Source organism: Trachurus japonicus, chromosome 2, assembly GCF_045865225.1.
Source record: "Trachurus japonicus isolate A0001 chromosome 2, Traja_1.0".
NCBI lineage: Eukaryota > Metazoa > Chordata > Actinopteri > Carangiformes > Carangidae > Trachurus > Trachurus japonicus.
In genome coordinates, this window is record NC_140908.1 from 7,810,075 (window position 1) to 7,832,995 (window position 22,921).

The following is a 22,921-nucleotide window of genomic DNA, read 5'->3' on the forward strand; positions in this document are numbered from 1 at the left end:
AAGTACCTTTATAGTTACTGTGGTTTATTATCTGTGTTATGTTAACAATAACAACAGCAGTGTGGTTTTTGAATAGAAAAACTTTATTACTGATACACCATTCAAATAAAACTCTGAACAATTCATTCACACAGTCTAAAAACAGACACTCCGGTTCTGATAAACATTGATCAACAGTGGCACAAAAATATAAAGACAGAAAAAAGTAAGGCAAGTTCTTTACAAAAAACTGTGATCCATAGATAAATGACAGACAAATTAAAAAGGCACAAGGAATATATATATTTATATTTATATATAAAAAAGACCATGCAGGCACATTGGGATGGAATGGGGTTGGTCTCAGTAGAATTGGCTGGACTGGCTTCCTGATCTCCTGGACTGGCTTTGTCTCACTGCTTGTGTGTTGTTTTGTGGCTCTGTGGCCCTTGGGAAGCCGCGGGGCCACAGAGTTTACAGAAGACAAAAATGTTGGCTGAGGTAAACTGCATTTATGTTGGAATAGATTGAAATTCCTTCCCTATTGCTTTAAAGACAAAATCCCTTGTGATGATTCAGTTAAATAGAAATCACTTAAATTAAACAATCAGTCTTTGGTAAAAGAAAACGAGTTGAATAATTGGCCTGCAGAGGGAATTAAAGTGTGTTAAGTCTCCACTGGTCCCTGGATTGTCACCATGTGACCAACAGGGGGGAGCAGAGTGCCGTGAAACTGTACTTAATCCCACAAGAGCAGAAAAACGTCAATGACAGATGCGAACCACACAGCAAAGCAAGAGAGTAAAGAAGCCTTGCAGATTTGCTTGTCACCACCCACATCCGGAGAGGAGCCGTAGAGGAAGAAGATTGCAATTAGCATGTAGCATAAGATCAAGAGCTCATTCAGAGTCCAGAGCGAGAGAAATGAAATCAGAGAATCCAGTGTTGGCACCATATCACAGGGGTGATCTTCTCTGGAAGAAAGGCCAGCTTCTCAGAGCATGAATGATTGGGTGTGTTTGAAATCTTGGGGCTGTGGGACGCACACAGAGAAAAATAAAAAGAAGCATTAGACTTAAACGTTTCAGATTCCTGGCCCTCGGTGATGCCTTCAGGTGACTTCAATCAAAAACACGGCAACATTCATAAGAGCGATTCCTCCTTGTGCTTAAGTCAGCGTTTAGCTCTTGTCAGTGCTCAGTACCCAACATGAGAGAGAGAGAGAGAGAGGTGTAGAACAAAGAAGAAAGAGAAAGAAACACTTACTTCCTGGGGAGGGGGGACATAGTTGACATTGGACCTGAAAGACAAAGACATAGTAAGTGCATCAGACAGTTTGACACAGTCACAAAGAGGAGAAGAAAGTCGAGGCAGACAGCTGTATCCTGAGTCATATCTTGCCCTGCATAAATAATGCACATCATACATGGCAAACCTCCCACTGGGTAGAAAGAGGGGACAGAGGCAGAGAGAGGGACATTAAGTAAACCTCACAGTCGTCCTCTCTCTATTCATAGCTACAAATGTACTTTAAATATGTCAGCGTATACAAGTCACTGGTCCTTTAGTGGTCAGTATGGGGACAAAATAATAAGACACTTGTACACAGGTGAATCCAAAATTGTAAAACGATGTATCTATTGTCCTGCCAGACAAAATAAACTAAATAGAATATATTAATTATTGAGCTTTGTGCTGTTGTAGAGCTAGGCTAGCTGTTTCCACCCGTTTCCAGTCTTTATGCTAAGCTCATTTATTTTGTCTCATGCATGCAGGAAAAAGCAGAGACACTGATGAAGCTCAGAAAAAGATGGTCAATAGGGTTGTGTTTTTTTTTCCCACATGTGTAGGCCTACATACATTCACACAGGCGACTGCACATTTGGGTTTTGAGTCTGATTTTGTCTGATCACAAGTTCAACACCCAACATGAACACTCAAAGACTGCATTTTACTTCCCATTTTTCACTTTTCCTTGTTTCTTACGCCCCGATTTCCACTGATTATTCCTAAAAACAGCACTGAATTCAATCCATCTTTGTGTAACATGTTGAAAATGAACCTTTTCACTCTCTTGATGAGCGGAGTGACATCACACGGAGCCGAGTCTGAGCTTTCTTTCTAACAGGACAGTAGCCTTAAGACACACCGTTGGGCAATTTGGGATTCAGTTATGACGAGAGTCTTATTATCTTCCGTTCACTCGTCTATGCGTCACACTCACGTGTCCTCTGTTCTGTGCAGGGTTTGGCTGCTGATGTGGGCTGCACCGTGACACTGGGAGATCCAAAAGGACCTGTGGTGGGGGGGCCAGCATGTCGGCTTTAAAACGGGGTCAATAAGGCATCACACTGCACACCATGCTTCTCCGAAAAGGGGGGGGCAGTTATTGGTATGTGATATTCAATTATTCATGCAGGTGTACTTTTGTCGCTGTGATGCTGGTTCTGTAAACTCTGCACATTTTGATTTATCACAGGTCACTGTTTGCAGGTTTACTGGAGATTCTGTAAACATTCAGATCCCAGTGTTCAAGCTTCATTATACACAGAGTGTGTTAGTGCAACTTCAACACTGGGATCTGAATAAACAGACTTGCAAAGTTTACAGACAGAAGTCAAAGTATTCAGTGAACCTGCAAACAGGGACACGTTTCTACAAACACGGAGCCTACAAATCACACAGACAGTTTACACCACAAAGTATCACAGCCACAAAGCTGCAAAATTCACCTTTTAGGGGCTTAACGCTGTAAAGTGGTGAGCCAACACATGCAGCAATCCAACACCCAAATAAGAAATAAAATCTAAAAGTCCAAGTCCTGTGTGCCTGGTTTCTACTGCAGCTGTGTGTGTGTGTGTTTTGAATCGTGGTAACATTATGCAACATCGGTGCATTACCTGCAGTGGATGGACTCTAAACAATGATTAATCGATGCTCATTACAGTCCACTGCAGGAAATGCATGATGACATCACACAAAAACAAGTCAAAACAGTCAAACTGTCCCTTTAAAGCAAACTGGTCCACACAAACGCCTTATAGAAACACTGAGTGGAGCATTTTAAGTCGAAAAAAATCACACGTGTTCAATAAGAGACGGTCCTGCCTGTGTTTTCTTCATAAAAACTAGAAAAAAGAGACATGCATTCTTCAGTATAAAACAGTCAGCAGTCAGCCTTTAGCGTGATGTAACATTTCTCTAACTCCTGGAGACTGTTTTGCTCCTAGATCTGCATCCCCACCCCGTTAACTTGTGCCTACTATTGGCGCATCAGAAATCATGTCACATTGTCTTTGAGTCTTTGTGAAGACGCCTGCTCTATAAATAGGAAGTTGACACTGACAGCTCCAGTTAGCTCAGTGGGATAAGCATCAGACTCCAACCTAGACAAAGAGCTTTCGCATCAGCTTCAAGGGAGAGCTCCTCGCTGACTCTCCATCAAAGGCTGCGCCGTAACAAGCCAGTAATCAAATAACAAAGTCGAGTGAGTTAGACCAGTCACATGGGGGGGGGGGGGGGGGCTGCATTTATGTCTCTGTGGTTTCTGGCTCAACGGACACTGGAGCATCAAAACGTCCAGACGCCCGCTCTGGTGCGCTTTGTTAGTTAGTGTGTGAATGCACCGCACAGCATCGCTCTGACATCCCAGTGTGACGCCACCATCTCATTCCTCCATCTCTTCGATATCTAAATAATCCATTTCAAATTACCCAGCCAATCAGTTTAATTGCTTGCAATTCAATCTGGTGCCAATATTTTCCTCCGCGCTGATTAACAGCCAGTAATTATTCTATAATTATCTGGCACCGATTTATTTCTCCTCCCTTTAATTGTCGGCGTCTTTTTTTTTTTTTTGTACGTGGTACAGTTTGACATGATTTCAACAGAGGTACATCTGCCCCAAAGTGACAGTCAATTAGAGAGAGAAAAAACCTCCCCCCATGGTTTCTACATCTGTTGGTGCCCATCACCGCATGAGTACAAACACAGGCGCTGCTGTGGCTCAAAAACACACATTTAGACACAGCTGTCACTCTTTACAGTCCTGAGTCAGCACGCAGACACGCAGACAACAAGCCAGCGTCCTCCCTGCTCTCTCCTTCACTCTGGAGGGTATTAGACTGTTGCTTCACATCAATGTTAATGCAATCACAGAGCTCTTACCTTCCTCTGTGTCCTGCTGATGGATGAGTCAGGAGCACCATGCAAGAAGGAACAGTAAAAGTCAATTTATTTCAGAGAGAGAATAAAAAAAACAATATCTCTATTAAGTGATGCACTGTTCAAACAAGAGCAGAGTAGACGGCTGAGTGGAAGTGGAAGTGGAACCTACGGCTGAAGAAGCCGTTGCGGTGCAGGACGAATCCCCCGCAGCTGCAGATCAGCACCAGCAGGCAGACCACCACCACCACCGCCACCACCGCCGTCACGTTCACGTCCTCTGGAAGAGAGACACAGTCATTATGATCCATTTCCAATATGAAGTGGTAAATATTTAATCAATATTCCAAACAGACGTATTGTAAAAATCTGCAAACATCAACGTGAGTAGCAAAGGCCATGTTTAATGCAACGCCGTCTAATGCCTTCTCCTGTGCTGCAGGAATAGTTCCTGTAATTTACTAAGTGCAGAAAACGGATGCGTGCATTAACCTAGAGCATATTAAAGAATTTATTAGGAAGCTCCACATAATGGCGTCATTTAAAACCGTAGTTTGTCCTTAAATGACACAAGATTTCAGAAGCAGGGTGGAATAAGTGAATCTCTTCCTCTCCACTGCATCTCTGATTTAGTCCAGGTCTGAAAGGTGAGGGGGGAAGAGGCCGGATGAAGAGTGGAGGAAAAAACAAAACACAAACACACACATCCGGACAAATACACACACCTATTGTCATGTGCTTGCCCTCGCACATCTTGGGTGTTCCCACCCCGTTGGATGCCAGGCAGCTGTACCGGCCCGTGTCCTCTTTGGCTACGGCTCTGAACTCCTGCAAACACAGACAGAGAGGATGGAGGGAAACTTTTATACCTGTTTTTAGACAGAGCGTGGCTTTTAAATGGCTCCAGTTAGAGCATTTATTCTGCTGAAGTGTCCTTGAGCGGTTCTCAGAAACGCTACGTACTATCAAACCAGAGGAAGCAGCACTTTGCGCAGAAGTTGACAGAAGCAGCTCTGTTTGCTTCCTTAAATAACACGTTACTGCAGGGAGACAGTGTAAAGCGTTCTCCAACACACACGCCATCCTTCCTCATCGTTCTTATCCACACACACATACACACATGCACTCTCTCTCACCAGTACTCCTGTGTGTGTGTTGATTTTGAGGGTGGCGTTGGCCTGGCGGGGGTCGTTGATTGGCATGTTGTTCTTGAACCAGGTGTATGTAGCAGGTGGGATGCTCTGTTGGTCTCTACAGCGCAGCTGCACCACTGAGCCCGTCACCGCCGAGCTGGGGATTTCGCAGGACGGGGTGTGGGGGGGCACTGGAGGAAAACACAGAGTCAGAAGCACAGAAACCAAAGGAAGACATCAAATGTTTGACAAGTGTTTTTTTTTTGTTTTTTTTTTCATTTCTTTTTTTAAATCACAGCCTGTCAGTCTTACCCAGGACTTTCAGTGTCACGTTGGTCTCGCCCAGGCTGACAGAGTCCAGAGGAGCGCTGATCTCACAGCGGTACTCCCCGGCGTCCTCCTGAGTCACCCTCTGCAGCGTCACCGTGGCCCCGTCGATGGTCGCACGACCTTCAAACGGACCTGAGGGCAGAGAAGAGAGAGTCAGGAAGAGGAGGACATGTCCTGAACGCTGGTGCAGCGGATGTGCAGTTGGCATGTTTTCATCTATAATTAACATTACTGCCACTTAAGACTGGTATCACTAGGCACGTTTCATCATACAATATTGAGATACATCTGTCCATAGCATATAGTACATTCTGATGCTGCATTTGGACATCATTTCACCAAATGATTCATACAAAAACATGTTTTTTTAAGAGTTTTTGCAAAAGAATCTTTAATGCAATGTAAACTTCAATGTAAATCTCCCTGTGAAAAGCTCCCGACCTGGTTCTGAACCTCGAACATGTCAAGCAGCAGGATACAGGGGGTGGTTTATCGCGTGTTGCCCCGGAGCGCCCTGACTGGTGAATGTGGCCCAGAGAAAGTTTCAGGGATGAGACTTTACATGAGTTTAGTTGCTGCCAGCAGCTCCTGTCTCCCATTGTCAAAGCACTGAGTCTTTATTGGCGTCACCTTTGGAGCAAACTTGGAAGATGTGAAGTGGAGCGGAGGTGATGGGTTGGAGGCATTTTTCAAAAGCCTTGACGTGTTTGGGGGAAAACTGTCAGGGCAACTCCTCCGTCTACACAAGAGACTGTGCTATTCTTTATTTATTTCACCCATTAAATCCACAATCAGACGAGCTTCTATTTCACACGTTGAGCTAAAACGTCTCTCACGGTAGATCCGCCGCTCCCGTCCCGACCTATCAGAGTGGTGTTTTCTCAAACCCCTCTCCAGCTGGCACCGCAAGCTGATTAAAACAAATGCCCTGTGTGTCACGGTGGGGATAAAGAGGGACTGGCTGCTTTCTCACCTCTAAAGTGTCCATCATAGTACATGAAGGAAACATCTTTGCCCTTCTTCTTCCACTCGATGCGCGGGTTCTGGTCCTTCTCTGTGCGGAACGTGCAGGACAGCACCGCATCTGAAGCAAGAGAGAGATATTTATAACACAACAACAAGCAGAAATGTGTTTATTTCTTTCAACAGCTCGGGTCTATTTATAGCGTTTATTATTGTGTGAGACAGATGAGCTGCTTTTTTTTGTTTTTCCTGCCTCACCTGTGAACTCGCGCGCCTCCACCTTGTGTCTGGCGCTGGAGACGGTCACAGGGACAGAGGGGGAACCTGGGGGAGGGGGAGAGGGAGAAGGAGGCAGAGAGAGAGATTAGATAAAGAAAAAAAAGGTGGGTTGAGAGCCGTTCTGAACGTAATATCTCTCGTCATCCATTAAGGGGGCAAGGTGAATTGGGTGAAGTGCTCCACGCTGCAAGAGGAGAATGCTTAATGGCCGTCTTTGGGCTGCGCTGTCTGAGGCAGACGCATCAGTCTGAGGCGGACCGAGGCTTTCTCCAGGAGATCTGAGGTGAGGGCAGGATTACTCCCTCCTCCGCTTTAATCCTGCGGGGTTAAGGAGCAGCACCGCCGTATGTTTATTAAAGCACAGGTTAGGACGAGGTCGCCCCGGCGTCTCACCAGCAGCTTGTCCAGATTAACCTGATGTATGAGGGGGGATATTAGCCGAGGCAGCCGACGGCACGGCTGCCTGACCCCGCAACTTTCTGTGTGTCACTGATACAAGCGTCTAAACAGGAAGGGGAAACAGGAGCAACATTTCCTGTGCGCTGATTGGTTTACAGGCTGGGATTATTGTCCGGTCGTCCTGTTTGTGAACGCAGGTGAACCGTGGGGGAGAGACGGATGGGAAACAACATGCACACGGCCGCTCAACGTCTCCCTAAAGTCTGCAAATGAAGAGAAAAAGGGGAACATTTGTGAAATGGCATGATAAATGTTGGATGGGCCTCAGGGATTCCTGCTCCGAGCTTTAAAAGCGACGGAAAACTTCCTGCAAACTTCTAATTCGGTATAATGAAGGCGTCACCTTCACATATTCTTGAAAAACTGAATCCATTAACTCAGCCTGCACGCAAGCTGACTCACACTCGGACACACGCAGATTGAAATCTAACAACTCAGCTCTAAAAAAACATGTATACTGGAATTAGTCAGTTCCTCGTTTTCCTGTTTGTCTATAACATCCTGGGTTCGCCCATTGTTTCTACATTACGGCCAGTTACAGAAGATTTCCCCGGTGAAGGGAGGGGTGGTGTTATGAAAGAATGAAGGGCAAAGCTGAGACAAAGGACAGGAAGCGTGAAAAAGAACAGGAAGGCGGCCATGTTGGACGGCTATACAAACTGGAGTTTGCACGGCCTCTCTCCTCTTATTTCCTTCGATGGCAGCTATTTTTAATGTGGCTTTTAAATAAACAAAAGCCTCTACAATAATAATGTCATCTGCCAAATGCAGCATAATGCACGCTTGGGTTTTTTTTTTTTTTTTTAAAAAGCTTTTCTCAAAGTTGGCTCAATTCACACCAGCTCTGCCCGGTCAAACTTTTCAGCTAAGTGAATTAAAACTGCACACTCTCCCTCCAGACGCCCGCTCTTCCCCTCCGCTCTGCCATGTGTCGACTTGCGGCACTGTAACAGGATTATCGTCGTTGCCTCGGCTTGTGTACCTCGACACCCTCTGAGGAGCATTGTCTCACCAAAGGATGAACAAGACGAGGGAGGGAGATACAATGAGATTAAAAAGAGACGGGAATAAACGACAAAGGAGAGATGAGCGGCCCTAAGAATAGAATACAAATGAAATGGAGTGGAGGAGAGCGGGGTGGGGAGGAGGAGGAGGGGTGGAGGTTGGTGGAGGGCGGACGAGAGACCCGCAGAAGCATGAATAAAAGAGAGAGTGGGACTGAAGGCGAGGGAGATCCTCTCAGACAGTGGGACTGTGAATGGAAGAGGCTCTTGTCACATAGTGTGAGACCCGTCCCGCCGCCGCCTTGAAGGGTGTCTCTTTGAGGAACAGGAGATGTAGCAGGGCTGACAACATGCCTGCACTTAAAACACTGTACCCACTGACACACACACACTAACACATACAGTAACACACACACACCAAAAAAGTGAGCAAAGCCTAGCATCCCCATGTGCGGCGGCCCGCTGCCCGCCGTGCCGCGCTCCGCTACTGCTACACTGTCAACTCCGATGGCCTCAATTAACTACAGAGGCGTCGAGGCAGACAATGAACACATGGCCTGTTCAGATCATTTCACAACTGCATGGTGGGTAATGTTCACATGGTGTTAAAGGGATAGTTCAACATTTTTGGATGGGCCTCAGGGATTCCTGCTCCGAGCTTTAAAAGCGACAGAAAACTTCCTGCAAACTTCTAATTCGGTGTAATGAAGGCGTCACCTTCACATATTCTTGAAAAACTGAATCCATTAACTCACACTCGGACACACGCAGATTGAAATCTAACAACTCCGCTCTAAAAAACATGTATACTGGAATTAGTCAGTTCCTCGGTTTCCTGTTTGTCTCTAACATCCTGGGTTCGCCCATTGTTTCTACATTACGACCAGTTGACCAGAAGATTTCCCCGGTGAAGGGAGGGGTGGTGTTATGAAAGAATGAAGGGCAAAGCTGAGACAAGCTGAACCTACGCCTATGACTACAGGGATTATGGCAATAGGCAAATTTGCCATAATCCCTGTAGTCATAGGCGTAGGTTCATTACCTTTAATAATCGGTGCATGTTGTTTTGAGATCAGCGGGGCAGAGAATGGTACAGGTCTCCTATCCCTCATCAAACTCATCAAATACACAATCCAACAACTCCCAAATTTTCTTGTGGGGACGTTTTGACCTGCACATTCACCACACTATGTAATAATAATACAATTGAATGTACCCCCACGACTAGAGGTATTATGGCAATAGGCAAATTTGCCAAAATGTTGAAATATCCCTTTCAAAATAAAAGGCCTGCTTGTCCAAGAGCTGGATGGAGACAAATGTCTGCTGGATGTCACTTCAACATGTGTGGCTCAGTTATTTTAGATGCAGGTTATTATACACATGTCAACGTCTTACAGGTCTATGCAGACAAGGGCATTATGGGTAAATGTAGGATCTTTAAGGAAAAGTGTTGGATCTGCTAAAACAGAGCTGTTTCATTCCAGTTAAGCTGACTTGGACCGATCATCCTCCAGCCAGCGCTGGCTGTGAGGGCCGATCATGAGCTGCTTCACATTTGGCTGTGGCCAGTGGTCCGGACCGAGCACCACGGCCAGAGATGGACCACTTTCCAAAGATTCAGGTGGGAGTGAAGGGGGGAAACATACGCTCTCACTGCATCTAAGGCCATGTGAGAAGCAAAACTTGTGACCCGATCAATCAGATTCTGCTGAAATCAGTGGGAGAAAATTGCTCAAATGAACTGGGTGAAGTTCTTCATGTGCTTCTCAGAAACAAGTCTCTGGTGATCCTCCAGTACGGCATCAGATACGGCCGCCACGGTGATTAAAACTGCTGCTGCTGCTGCTGCTGGGGGCTTGTTGTGCCTCTGACAGACAGAAACGTGAAGCCTGAGGCGTCAAAACACACACACACACAAGTCATGAGTGACATAAACATCAACCAAACCCTGCGACAGCTTAAACTCACACAGGGGCAGCCACCGCCACCCCCCCTTCCTCGCCTGAGCAAAAAATAGAAAGGTGGCACGCTCACTCCTTGGCACGCAGCGTTACTCTCATTACGAGGTCCGTACAGAGTGTTACAGAGAGCGAGCTGGGTGTTGCCAGGACTGTGCCGAGGTCAAAAGCACGGCGCAGTAATAATTAAGGCACTTATTCAAATTAAGAGGGAACCAATGAGAGAGAGAGAGGGGGGAGATGGGAGATGGACCCCCACAGGAAACGTCCTGTCTGCCTGTGTGATATAGATAACGTGATTGTGGGCGGCACAAGGCGCACGTTTCAAGGCTGTGGGGGTACGGAGGAAAAACAGGGAGGACAGAGTGTGTGTTGGTGTGTGTGTGTGTGTGTGTCTGGTTGAACAAAGCCTCTCTGTATCACTGTAACCCTGTGAGCAACAGCTGTCTCAGTCAGGCACGGTGTGTATGTGTGTGTGTGTGTGTGTGTGTGTGTGTGTGTGTGTGTGAGGTTGAGATGGGGGGTGTTAGATCTCTTGCCATAGAGATCCACCCAAAGTTTCTCCTCCTTGGACATCAAGTCTTCAGACAATACCGTCCACACACACACAGGACATCTGATGCTGCTCTGTCCAACAGTTGATCCATCAGTGAATGAGTGATATACACACATACACACACATATATACACACACACATATATATATACCTCGGTGAACTCGTGACCTGGTGGCCTGACAGGTGGCAAAACATGGACAACACAGAGTAAAATGTGCGTCACTCACTCTCACTGTCTCATCACATCCATCCCACTCTGGTCCTGCTCCCCTGGTGTCCTGACACCATTTACACCACACACACACACACTCTCTCTCCCTCCCTGCACATCGCTCAGTCAGGATTCATGCAGAAAAAAACTGCTAAAGTCTAAACATGGATTTTTATTTTCTCTCCCCCCCTTGCTCAGTCTCCTGCCGTGAAAACACCTCGTCACATAAGAGAGAGAAAAAGAAACAGCTTGAAGTTTCTGGTGGCGCTCCAACAACTGACCTCATGCAAAAAAAAGATCCACTATCTGTCCTGCCAGAACCTGGTCCAACCCGGTGCCACCTACACCCTGAGCTGGCAGCCGTCCAAGAACAACTTCTATAGGGCCAACTTGTAGGAGCCCAGCCCCACTCGCACAGGAGCAGTCACGAAACCACAGTAACACAACACGACAGCAGAATCAACCAAATGATGATCCAGGATCTGTACTGAGTTGGTTTTTCTCTCCCTTTTTTATAGAAATAATCCAATTAAACTGCTATTAATAATAATAATAAAAAAAACTTTGTGGGGAAAAAGTGTCTTCTCTGAGAGGACTCATCACAATCAGCATGAATCAAATCAAAAGATCAGTTAGCCTACATGCATTAAAGCTTAATCAGATGTTTCCAGAGTTGGACAGAAAAGCAGAAACACACAGAGCAACTGTTGGTTCCTCCAAATGAAACCGTTTTCCACTCGCCACTTACATTGCATCAGTAAAATAACAATAGGAAGACACAGGGACGTCCCCTCCATTGTCGTCCACAACTCCGGCTGAGTCTTCTTCTCTTCCCTGGACGGAGCGAGGAGGATCCACACTCTCAGCTGCTTTCTTCTTCTTGCACTTGTTCACAACTCTCCGATAATTCATCCAGCTTCCGGGGAATAAACTGCTCTTCTACGGGGCAAAATGCGACCGGACTGCCCCGGCGCGGCGCGGCGCGGCACGGCACGGCACGGGAGCAGCTGGCACGGCGGGGCTGATGATGAGCAGGACGCACGGACGAAGCGAGGAGAGGAGAGGAGAGAAGAGGAGAGGAGGGGGGACAGGGACAGGGACAGGGTCCGGTAATGAGCAGCAGACACCGGTGTCCGGAGGAGAGCGGAGCCGCGGTGAACTAACCCCGACAGAGACGCGGATGAACGTGCTCGCTGCTCTTCGCTGTGCGGTGTCGGATCTGGCTCAGGTTGGAGATGGAGGTGGAGGGAGGGAGGGAGAGAGGGAATGGGGAGGGAGGGAGGAGGAGGAGGAGGAGGGGAGGCGGGGTGTGTGTGTGTGTGTTGCTTTCAGACGAAGCGGAGCGCCGAGAGCGCAGCGCCGTGTCCAAGACGCGCACTGCACTGCCAAATGGCCACATAACGGGAGTCAACTGGGCAGGGCAACAAGGTGTGGCAGCGACGGAGCTCAGCTGCAGCCGGACCCGGTTTGACCCCGGGCTTTATTCTTTTTTTTTTTCTCTCCCTATTTTATTGAAGCGCATAGTTTAATCCAAACATCGTTTTAAGCGACATCTGGACCTTTAAATCCAGATTTCCCTCCAAAGTGACTCCTCGTGACCTGATTCTAATCATTTCACAACTGCTTGACAACTCAACAACAAACGTGAGCCACAGTTAACACACATACACACACTGCTGCAGGTCTGATGGGAAGGTGAATCAGACTAACAGCCTGCAGTTGTAATGCTTAATGGCTCCATTAAAGAATGGCAAATAATTCATCAACACTTTACAGATGATTAATAATCTATTAATAAAAGCAACTTTTGGGTTGCCATAGGTTGGGAAACCCCACAATCATATGATATGGACATTTTCCTCTGGTAATGGCTGAATAAAAACATAAATGTGCTCTTATACTGCCTCAATTTATAAATAGAAAGCTTTTATGAAGGGTATAGAGAGTGTTGCAGAGATGCAAAGGAAACATATAGAGACAGATAGAGACAGCTTGGAAAGGAGAGGAGTGGTGGTGACTGTGCAAACAAGTTCAAAAAGTTACATCCACCACTTCAATGAGCCTCTAAAGCTCAGTGTGAAGCTGAATTATCCCAAAACAACATCCTGCCCTCATTAAATCATCACTTTCCATATGAATATAAATATATCCAGTAGATGTTGCAGGATACAGTGTAATCACAGCAACTGTATTCTGACTCAAAAGAGCAAAAGGATGACAAAACCGTGTTTAGCCTTGGATCAAGATGCTGTGCTCCGACTCCGCAAGAATTAAAGGCTTATGAGATGAAGGGGAGCCTGACACACACACACACACACACACACACACACACACACACACACACACATGCACTCAAGGCCAAAAAGAGAATATGGATTCAGCGCCTGATCTTTGTCTGGATAACAGAAAATGTAGGAGGCTAATGATAATTACTTTGAGAGAAATGGATTTGCTCTGGTGTCGTGGGAGGGAGAGGCTCCTCTGACATTTGTTATAACTTATCCACTGATCAATTATCACAACTGCGCCATTAGCAGATAATAACTCAAGAGAAGTATTTTGGAAGAGTTTGGGCCTTTATCTGTGGAGGTGCAGATCCATCCACTCAGGATGGGGATGCTCGGCTCTGGCTTATGGGTTTTTCTTTCTTTTAATGACTCCTACTCTTGATGCCAAAACTCCACAGAGTCATCTTTAAAATGTTGCTGCAGCTAGATCCATTTGCACAGGAAGGATCTCGTGTTTTGCCTCGCTCTTGTTCGATAGTAATCTGTGAGAAACGCATCTCAATGGGAAACTCCGCACTGATTCAGTCATAAATATCAAACTAATCGTTGTGCTATTCCTGCACAGAGATGATGATGAGGAGAGAAACCAACACCAACAACTGTTTCATTAACCTAAACCCTGCAGATCAATAACTCCCCGGTCAATTCCTATTGATTAAATCAAGTCCACTGTTATTTATACAGCACCAAATCACAGCAGGAGTTATGTGAAGAACACTAACACTGTATCTGAACCTGTGTCAAACACGTTTACTGTATGAAACAAGCCGAGGGGAGCTGTGGGGGTGAACACGCTCTCTGTCTTGTACCGCACCGGCTCTGCTGCATAAATTGAGAACAGAGAGACATTATAAATTCATTTCTACGAATGCATTATTCCACAGTGTTTTAGTAGCTATTCAAATTTAATCATGTTTGAGCAGCGGCGTCGCAGGCGGAGCAGTCATTCCTAAACACCTCTTCAGCGCTACACGGCCAGAAATTCAGGGCAGAGACTCAAACATCTCAATTGGTGCTGGGGGTGTAAGGCCGAGGCATATGCGCTTGGGTGTGTCTCGCATTTTGTGTGTGTGTCGGGGTGGGAGTGGGGGGTGGTGCTACTGCTAGGATGCTTGAGTGGGAGCAACAGCTGCACAGAGGCTGACTTTCCTGCCCTGAGGGTTTGTTTAATCTCCACTCGTCGATTAAAAAACCAGGAGAAAAGTTCTCCACGGTGGAGAATCAACACATCGCTGCTCCTCAGACCATCTCAACTTCTAAACAAACATGTGTGTTTAATGTTTGTACCTGTCTCTCACTTCTTGTATCAGTCCAAAAGACACAGAGGGGGCCAAGGCTCGGATGTCACACACTGATCTGCAACACACACACACACACACGGGGGAGGGGAGAGGAGTTTAGAGTCTGTGGGAGCTGCTCAGTTTTCTTTGTCATTAAACATTAGCAGCTGTCTGCAGCCACCTGTACAGTCACACAAATGGCGGCCTACATCTCAAAACTATGGAGACCACTTACAAACAAGTCGTCTTAAAGCTAAAGTCAATTAAAGACCATGATTTATTAAGAGTTAAAAGAACAACTCAACATTTTCTACAAACCTTATATCACTCTAGAGGAGGAATGAGCTCAAACATTTGCTGAATTAATGCCTCAGTGTTTTATAGACACGTGTTTTGAAGCCAAACCTTCGCCCTTGTTGTTTATCCTCTTTTAAGTGTGATATGGATCGTCTGAAAGCACCTGCTATCTCCAGACCGTCACACTGAGGAGGTCAACTGAAACCTGACAGCAGCACAGTCTCCATACAAACACTTATTGTGTGTTTTTTTATCATGTAGCAGAGAAGATGTGTGCCTTTTATTTATATAAAGTGTGAGAAAATGGAAAAAAGTGTAAGGTGTCATCTCTATAATGTTTATTAAGTCAGTGCACATTAACTATTGAACCATTATAAACTGGGAAAAAGGATTCTTCTATATAGAGCATCTCATTACTTAATTATTTTACAGCATGTCGACACAGTAAGGATGTACAGCAGCGGGGACGAGTGGTCTGTGTGGCAGAAAACCACAGCGTGTCGACTCGTCTCCGACCGACGCGTCAAAGCGCCGGGAACCCTGGGAGAAAAGCAGAAAAAGGAAAGCAGGAATCCTCGGGCTTGCTCACACTTTCTCACACTTGCCCCTGAACACACTCTGAGGATTGAGAGCCACCTGTTTGACGAGTGATGGACTAAACAGCTGCGGGACTGCCTGACCTTCAGCCAAAACACACACACACACACACACACACACACGCATGGATTGCTTTTTTTGTTGAGTAAACTGCTGACACAGACAAACACACGTCCCACATTTCCATTTTCTCGCTCACCCCTTCACGCCCACTATCAGCTCAACAGTAATAAACCTGGGCAGCCCCCCTGGGAGCGCTTAAACCCTTCAACACAGGAAAGATGAGGTTTTTGTACGACAACAGGGTCAAAGGTTGTGGCTATTTTGAAAAAAGAAAAACAGGAAGTGGTTTCTTTCTCTCTTTCTTTTATTCTATTTTTTACACATTTATTGAAACAAATAATACAGATACAGATCAGATACATGTCATGGAAGGTTACACAGAAGTGGTTTCTGGCTGGTTGGATATGGAGGGAGCAGGTGGAGCCACTTCTTCAGATCTTGGCACCTCCACCTATGGAAAAAGAAAAAGAAAAAATAAATTGTTATATTATTAATTATCATGTCCTCTGTTTTCTGTCTTTGCTTTGAAGCCATGTCTCTATTACAGCTCTTTAAAAGGACTCAGAGATGTCGGAGGGTGTGGGGGCACGGTGCGCCCCACGGGGAGATATTGGGTTTGAATCTGTTTGCAGTGTGGGCGGGCGGCCGTGTGCGAGCGCCAGCTGGAGGCAGACGGGGGACATGCTTCCCTACCGCCTGCAGCCGGCTCAAAAACATGCTCGCCCACGCCTCGCTGCTCTCACAAACCTGCTTCTTCTTGTGCGGTGGCGCATAGAGGCGGTGGCGCACCAAACACAACACAAACCTCTGAGCTTTACAATTTAACGCACTTCAAAAACAACAACAACAACGACACGGCTTTAAAAATAGAAAGCCAAACTAAAAGTGTCTCATAAAAAGCTGCTGTGTTGAAAGGAAACTGTAGAGGAGGCCGACCCCCTTGGATCCAAACACACATTATATAAAATCCAATGTTAATCAACAGCAATGTGACATTTATCACCTTTGAAACGTATGTAACCCCTTTAATGCAAATTATCTGTGTTGATTTCAATTGATTAACTGGTCAATTACGACAGCTCACACACTGACTACATGGTTCAGCTTTAACTGAGTGGACACGCTGACTTCTGCACAGTTTTTCTGGTTCACTAACATTTTGGAAGTGCTGAATTTCACACTTATTTTCCAAATTAAGTGGTTTTCCATAATCTGACTGAACTGTGGGTTTGTTTACCAGCCGTCTGATCGGCTGTTTCCCTCCCAGTTAGACTTTGTTGTAGAAACATGGTAATTATTTTCAGTTGAATCATCAAAAGCTATGAAAACTATGAAAATAAAAGCAGAATAATCCGGTATAAACCCGTCTCTCCACTGGGTGTTCTGACTTAAGACAGACTCACTCTTGGGGTTTGTTATCACACTTGACCAAAGAGATTTGAACACAATGACATTAAAACATGAGCATTAAACACACTTGTATATCAATGAACTGACTTTAATTGTGCACTTGAAAAAGAAAAGTTGCCAACTCATACACCACATACTTCAGAATTACCCTGTAAAGTGTGGGTGTAATTATATTTCAGTGCAGTGTGAATACCTGGTATCAAGGCAGCGTTTCCAAGTGAAGTTTCTGTCGTTAATTACTTCCACGTCCACGATGCACAGAGTCTGTCCAAGTCCCTAACAGTTCAACAGTGGATCTCGACATATTTTCACTCTAGTTATAATAAAGCGGAGTCACACTTTGCGGCGTAAGGAAGTTCTAATGAACACTGTAGATGTGAGTGTGTGTTGCAGCTCATCCTCTCTCACAGTTTTGTTTTTTGCCACATGAAAGAGAGAGAGCGCACATGAGAAAAAACAAGCCGGTGTCTTGTGGTTTTATACAAAGAGAGAAAACATTCATGTGGGTTTTAATGATCTGTCCCTGCCAGTGTGTGTGCTGCTGAGGGACAGTGTGTGTGTGTGTTTGGCTTAGTTTGCCTCCATGTACTAAAAAACACACTGCTGTATAAAACGACCTTCACGCAAGTTCTACATCTCCTGATTCACGGCGGCGCTCCGTAAACACACGGGACGAAGAGGACGAGACGTTTGTCCTCTGTTCACGTCATACTTAGGATGATGATATGGAACAGTGTCCTTTCTCATACCGTAAAAAACCGATGTCCAGCCGCCTCTGCAGCTCTGCATGCTAATCCTGCAGCTTGTAAAAACCCCAGAACGACGCCATCCAAATATTCTACACTTCTCATGTCGGTCCAACTCTGACGTTCACACTTTTGTCTTCAATAAAGTGCTGTTTCAATTCCCCAGATAACCAAATCTCTGAAAATAAAATGTAGGCCACAGAGCGCAGTATGTCATCGGCTGCCAAAGCAAGTGTGTCTATTAATGAGTACATCTCTTTTTCTTTTTTTTTCATTACGCAATCAGGGATGCAGAGAGAACGCCAGAAAAGGCTGCAGCAAAATATATTTCGCCTAGATGGCTCCATCCAAAATTAACTCGAGGCCTAGTTTGAATTTGAAGAATTTATGCTTCTGCTTTAGAGATGGAGTCGAACTCAGTTATGCTCAGACAGAACAGATTCAGCTGCGCATCAATCTGAGTGTCGCGACGCACAACAGCGAGAATGAGACGCCTTGAACCTGGAGAGATTTAAAAATACTCCTCCCTTGGATCTCCAGTTAGTGTCTGTGTCTTTGATGTGGAGTTCAGAAAAAGGCGCTTTGTCCTTCGTGACGATGGAGATGATGGAACCAGTTTTTTTTCTTCCCTGAACGCTACGGCGGATTGAGCCAGCACATAAACGCGAGGCAATAAAAATAGCCGTGTTAAATTTGAACCTCTGGATACTGTAAGAATCGGAAGTGGCGGCTGCGGCCAGGGAGCGGGTTTGGCAGCGCGCGCAACAGACAAGTCGTTTGGACGAGTCTCCAGCATCTAGACCAGACCGATGCCCCAAAACACTAACAGGCCTCCCTCTGTGAGCTGGCCTCAGAGCTCCAGCTTTGATGTCACTGCTGCTGAATGAGATACTGAGGTATTTGTTGTTCTCACCAGTTTCTCTGCCCGCTGCCTCAGCTTCCTCCAGACCGTGTGGTGAGCCTGCAGAGATGGGGAAAAGACAAAAACGTGACTCGCAGGCACATGTAGGCACCGGTGCAGGATTTCTGCAGATGCATCTTACACTTAAGCACAATTTTTTTTTAAAAAGGACAAGCATTAATAGATAAAAATAACAGTCTCTAGGGGAAACCATCACAGACTGATAGAGAAGCCTTTTTTGTTTGGGAAATAAACTGATTTGTTTCTTCTTGTTGCGGAGATCGAGGTCTAAACTAGGTCCCTGATCCAATAAAACTCCAACATACATATTAAATTATTTTTAAGTAGGTTAGAGTGAAAACAGTTTCACTCATAAGGCAGCATTAGTCATGATTTGAAAACACAACTAACAACCCTTCTGCTATGTAGGTATAAAAAAAACTTTACTTAAGACAAAAGCCTCCTTGGTTCAACCTTTTGAGAGATCCTCTGTGTATTAAAGGTTTGTGATATCATCATTTTCCACACACACACATCCATACCTGCAGCTGCAGAGGCAGCGAGAGGCCCTGAGCTCGGCGCTGGAGGCCCCAGGGCCCCTGGTCCAGGCTGTGGAGGGCCGTCACCTCGTACTGGGAGCACAGGCCCGTCCTGGCCACCAGAGGGCCCCCACTCAGCAAAACATGCTCTCCACATCTACAGAGAAGGTATGAAGATGTAGGAGATGAAATACACATACACACAAAACATGTGCATTTCTTTAGATGGACAAGAATGTGTAGGCAGAGTTTAATGACTGCCAGTCCTGTCACCTGTAGAGCATCACTGTGCCTTTAGGACTCTGTGCTGCCTTCTGCTCCACCTCCTCCTTTTTGTGCCTGGGGGAATCAAAGGAACAAAGGCAGAAGCTCTGAGGTTTGAAGCCAGCACAAAGGATGAAAGAGGTTTTAAATAGGACTAATGGCCCTTTTCCATTGCACAGTTACACCTCGACTCGACTCTGTTTAGGACCTTTTCCACTATACTACTTTTACTCCACGTGGGCGGGGTCGTCATAGCACGGCTGCTACGGTCCCACCGTCTTGCTCTCTGTTTTCGGTTGACGTCATGTTTTAGTACCGACTCAGCTCACTTGGAACCTCGGCCGAGGTGTTTCCAAAATAAAAGCACCAGGAACTGGGTGCTATCCCTGGTGGAAAGCTGTATAGACTGTAGGTGAACAGTTATATAAATATCAAATTTTCTTTTATAAAGAATCATATTATGGAGCTAATTTATTCCCTCATTCTGGGAAAGATGTACCGGTGTGAGCGGGGTTGTGTTTGGTTTTTTTCAGTCAAGTCGAGTCGAGCTGAGTTGCGCTAGTGGAAAGGCTGGTGGGAACGAGCACTGAGCAACATCAGGAGTCAATTTACCTGCTGTGTGAGAAGGCCTCCAATGCCACAGAGGGCGACACCTCCAGAGGCTCCCAGACCAGGTCCTGATGGATCAGCTGCTGAGCCCCTCGGGTCAGAGAGCGCAACGAATCCTGGAGAGAGAAAAGCTCATTTTAATTTACAAACTCAACTTAAAACACAGCTCACGCCCCAGCCAAAGGAAAACAGACTCCTTCATGTCTTACAGTTCAATACAGAACAAGAAGGAACAAGCTTGGACTCACATCGGAGGGCGTCCATGAGTCCAGCTGAGGGTCGAGAGCCACATCACAGCAGAAGGCTCCCGAGGTGACTGTGGGGAAACAGATGGAGAGGCAGAAACTGAAAACTACAATCTCTTGTGAAAATAAAAAAGCACTTTCATAAATATACCTTATTATTTTAAATCAAAATGATCAATTAATGTCCATTCACACATAAAAACAACAATCCTATCTGTTCTTCATAAAATTCCACTTAGTCTGAGAACAAGCCAAGACCAGACACATCATCTATGAGTCTTTTAATCCAGTCTAAAGTCCGTCCTGGCAGCGCAGCAGAGGACTCCAGCTGATTTATTATTGTTACTGCTCTCTGATGAAGAGGAGCTGCTCTACCTGGCACCTCTGGTGTGCTGAGCAGCTCCACAGCGTAGTCGTCTTTGAACGCAGTCTCCAACACCTGACCCAGCAAGGCAGCGCAGGAACGCCAGTAGGCCTGGTACACAGGGGACATGGACATAGTGACCAAATTAAGACATTCACAATGTCCACTCACTGATTTCTACACCACAGGACAAATCAGATGGATAACAAGATGATTTAGATGTAGTAACAAGATTAAACCTCGAAAATATGTCATAATTTATAGTAAAAAAGAAAAGTAAATTACCTGATTGACCAGTGTTGGGTCACTGTCTTTAAATGTGAGCAGAGTAAGTGAGCATGAGTGGGTGAGGGGCCGGTGGACAGGCCAGAGCGCTCCGTCTACCAGGGCCAGAGCCGCGCTGGTCACATGATGCTCCGTCAAGTCTGAGGAAACACGAGGGAGTTGAAATAATAAGGAATAACGACATTGTACAAATGGTTGCAGTCAAGGTGAAAGATTCAGATCCCTCACTCACGTCTGGCGCAGCTCAGCGGCGTGGACATCCCTTTGTTCATGATGAGCAGCGTGCCGTCCAAGCCCGGGCCCTGCATGGACACCTCTATCTTCTCGATGCGAGGGTACAGGGCCCGCTGCCTCGCCTGCTCTCTGGAGAAGACGGCGTTACGCTGGCCGCGGACCTCGACGGGTGATGGACGCACCGCCGCCGCAGCAGACGCATAACCTTTGGAAAGGGGAGGGGCCAGAGTAAGACAATGAAACAAACTTATGCTTAAAATTGATCAGCTTATGATAAGTATGAGAAGTGTTACGGCTCCTGTGTTTTTTAAATTGAGACCATGGATGAATTATAGTAAGTATAGTATTTTAATATATACTATTTCATATACATTATTGTGTATTATTACATATGATATGATATCATAGACTACTTTGATTGTAGTATACTATTATTATAGTTCTTCTAATACATTTAGGCTCATACTAAGGACTGCAATAAGGATATACAACTTCTGTTATCTCCTACATGTCCACATACTGTATGCCCTTTAACATTTTAACTTGACTTTATTATATTTTTTATTTTAGTTTAGATTTCATTTATGTGTGTATATGCACATGTATATGCTGTATGTGAATATATATCTTGTCCTCTATTTTTTTTTTAAATTATGTACATATACCAGTTCTTTTCTCTTGTTCTTCTCTTTTTGTATGTTTACATTTTCTCCTTAAAATAAATACAAATGTGATCACAAAAACACATTTTACTGAGGTTTAGCTCATCATTTATGTATTTTAACTTATTCTATTTATCTTTTTTTAAATCTAGTTTGTTTTTAACTTGTTCTCTGCTCTTTTTATGGAGCATGTATTTTCTGATTTTCAGCCACAATCAGGGAGCATGATTTCTATCCATGTCTTGTCCTATGTTGTTTAATTAAGTGTCCTTTTGTTTTTTGTCTTTTTAAATGATGATGCCCTCGTACTGCAAAAACAAATCTACCTATAATAAAGTCACCTGACCTGATCTGATTTAGTAACAGCTAAAGTTAGGGCTTAAATCTGCTACTAAAATGATAAGCGTTTATCCACTACATACGTACATTTTCCTCCTCTTTAAAGTCAGTATATGCTGCGAAATATGCTTTGACAAGGTCTTTACACAAGCACAGGTTTCACATAAGCAGCCTCTTCAGTACAAGCTGTCATTACAACGTCACTAGCTCACATGCTAATGCTAACCGATTGACGTCGGGTAACGGTTACTTACGCCGCTGCAGAAGTTGACACGCGGTCCTGGTCGCCATGGGGACAAATATTTCTACAGCCACGTAACAACAAATAATAAACACACAAAAAATGTGGACAGAAATTACACACAAATTAATAAACGTCTGTTAATATTTCCAGTGGCTGAAGGACGCCATGCCTGCTTCGTGTGCAGCGCGTATTTAGGTCCGGGGGGGAACTTGTCTTCAGAGCCTCCACACACACACAGTTCCGCGGCGTGACCAGCAAAACGAGCTGCAGTTCTGGTTTATGACAGCAGGTGTCGCTGTTACACGTCATTTCAGCTGGGCTTATGTAAACATGGTCCTGTAATAATGTATTCTACAGAGAAAAATAATAATAATAATGTATAAATAATATTTTTCATCAAGGCACTTCCTAACAACATTATATATCTCTGTATAATACGTATTTGATGTTGCTGGAGACACAAATTTGATATGTATGCCATCTAACCACAATTTATCTCTGAATTACCTCACTC

The 22,921-nt window shown here is 45.2% G+C and overlaps 2 protein-coding genes across 5 annotated transcripts; both read right to left on the bottom strand.

Moving 5' to 3' along the window:
- Nucleotides 1-62: 62 nt before the first annotated feature.
- On the bottom strand, nucleotides 63-12,084 carry jam2a (junctional adhesion molecule 2a). 4 transcript variants are annotated; one of them, XM_085798076.1, is made up of 11 exons: nucleotides 11,789-12,084; nucleotides 6,828-6,893; nucleotides 6,580-6,690; nucleotides 5,589-5,738; nucleotides 5,280-5,467; nucleotides 4,869-4,971; nucleotides 4,316-4,423; nucleotides 4,147-4,159; nucleotides 2,204-2,275; nucleotides 1,246-1,279; nucleotides 63-1,012 (listed from the first exon to the last, which is right to left on the bottom strand). In XM_085798076.1, the coding sequence occupies exons 1-11, from the start codon at nucleotides 11,835-11,837 to the stop codon at nucleotides 974-976; spliced, it is 933 nt and encodes a 310-aa protein (XP_085654202.1). In that variant the 5' UTR covers nucleotides 11,838-12,084; the 3' UTR covers nucleotides 63-973. The 4 variants fall into 4 exon arrangements, with proteins under 4 accessions (XP_085654202.1, XP_085654191.1, XP_085654219.1 ...); XM_085798065.1 differs by having other exon boundaries at nucleotides 4,147-4,162; XM_085798093.1 differs by lacking the exon at nucleotides 2,204-2,275.
- A 3,775-nt stretch (nucleotides 12,085-15,859) lies between these two features.
- mrpl39 (mitochondrial ribosomal protein L39) lies at nucleotides 15,860-22,606 on the bottom strand. Its single transcript, XM_085798051.1, has 10 exons — nucleotides 22,418-22,606; nucleotides 21,161-21,367; nucleotides 20,929-21,068; nucleotides 20,655-20,754; nucleotides 20,283-20,350; nucleotides 20,038-20,150; nucleotides 19,435-19,500; nucleotides 19,165-19,318; nucleotides 18,635-18,682; nucleotides 15,860-16,016 (listed from the first exon to the last, which is right to left on the bottom strand). Exons 1-10 carry the CDS (start codon nucleotides 22,452-22,454, stop codon nucleotides 15,939-15,941), a joined length of 1,011 nt encoding a protein of 336 aa, XP_085654177.1. The 5' UTR covers nucleotides 22,455-22,606; the 3' UTR covers nucleotides 15,860-15,938.
- Nucleotides 22,607-22,921: the final 315 nt, after the last annotated feature.

Bases quoted from the DNA above. Each gene is read 5' to 3' on its own strand.
- jam2a (XM_085798065.1), bottom strand. From the start codon at position 11,837: ATGGAGGGGACGTCCCTGTGTCTTCCTATTGTTATTTTACTGATGCAA. The intron at 4,972-5,279 runs GTGAGAGAGAGT...CTGTGTTTGCAG, and splicing joins ACACACACACAGGAGTACTG to GAGTTCAGAGCCGTAGCCAA. The intron at 1,013-1,245 runs GTAAGTGTTTCT...TGCGTCCCACAG, and splicing joins ATGTCCCCCCTCCCCAGGAA to CCCCAAGATTTCAAACACAC.
- mrpl39 (XM_085798051.1), bottom strand. From the start codon at position 22,454: ATGGCGACCAGGACCGCGTGTCAACTTCTGCAGCGGC. The intron at 21,368-22,417 runs GTAAGTAACCGT...CCCTTTCCAAAG, and splicing joins GTGTCAACTTCTGCAGCGGC to GTTATGCGTCTGCTGCGGCG. The intron at 20,755-20,928 runs GTAATTTACTTT...CCTGTGTACCAG, and splicing joins ACCCAACACTGGTCAATCAG to GCCTACTGGCGTTCCTGCGC.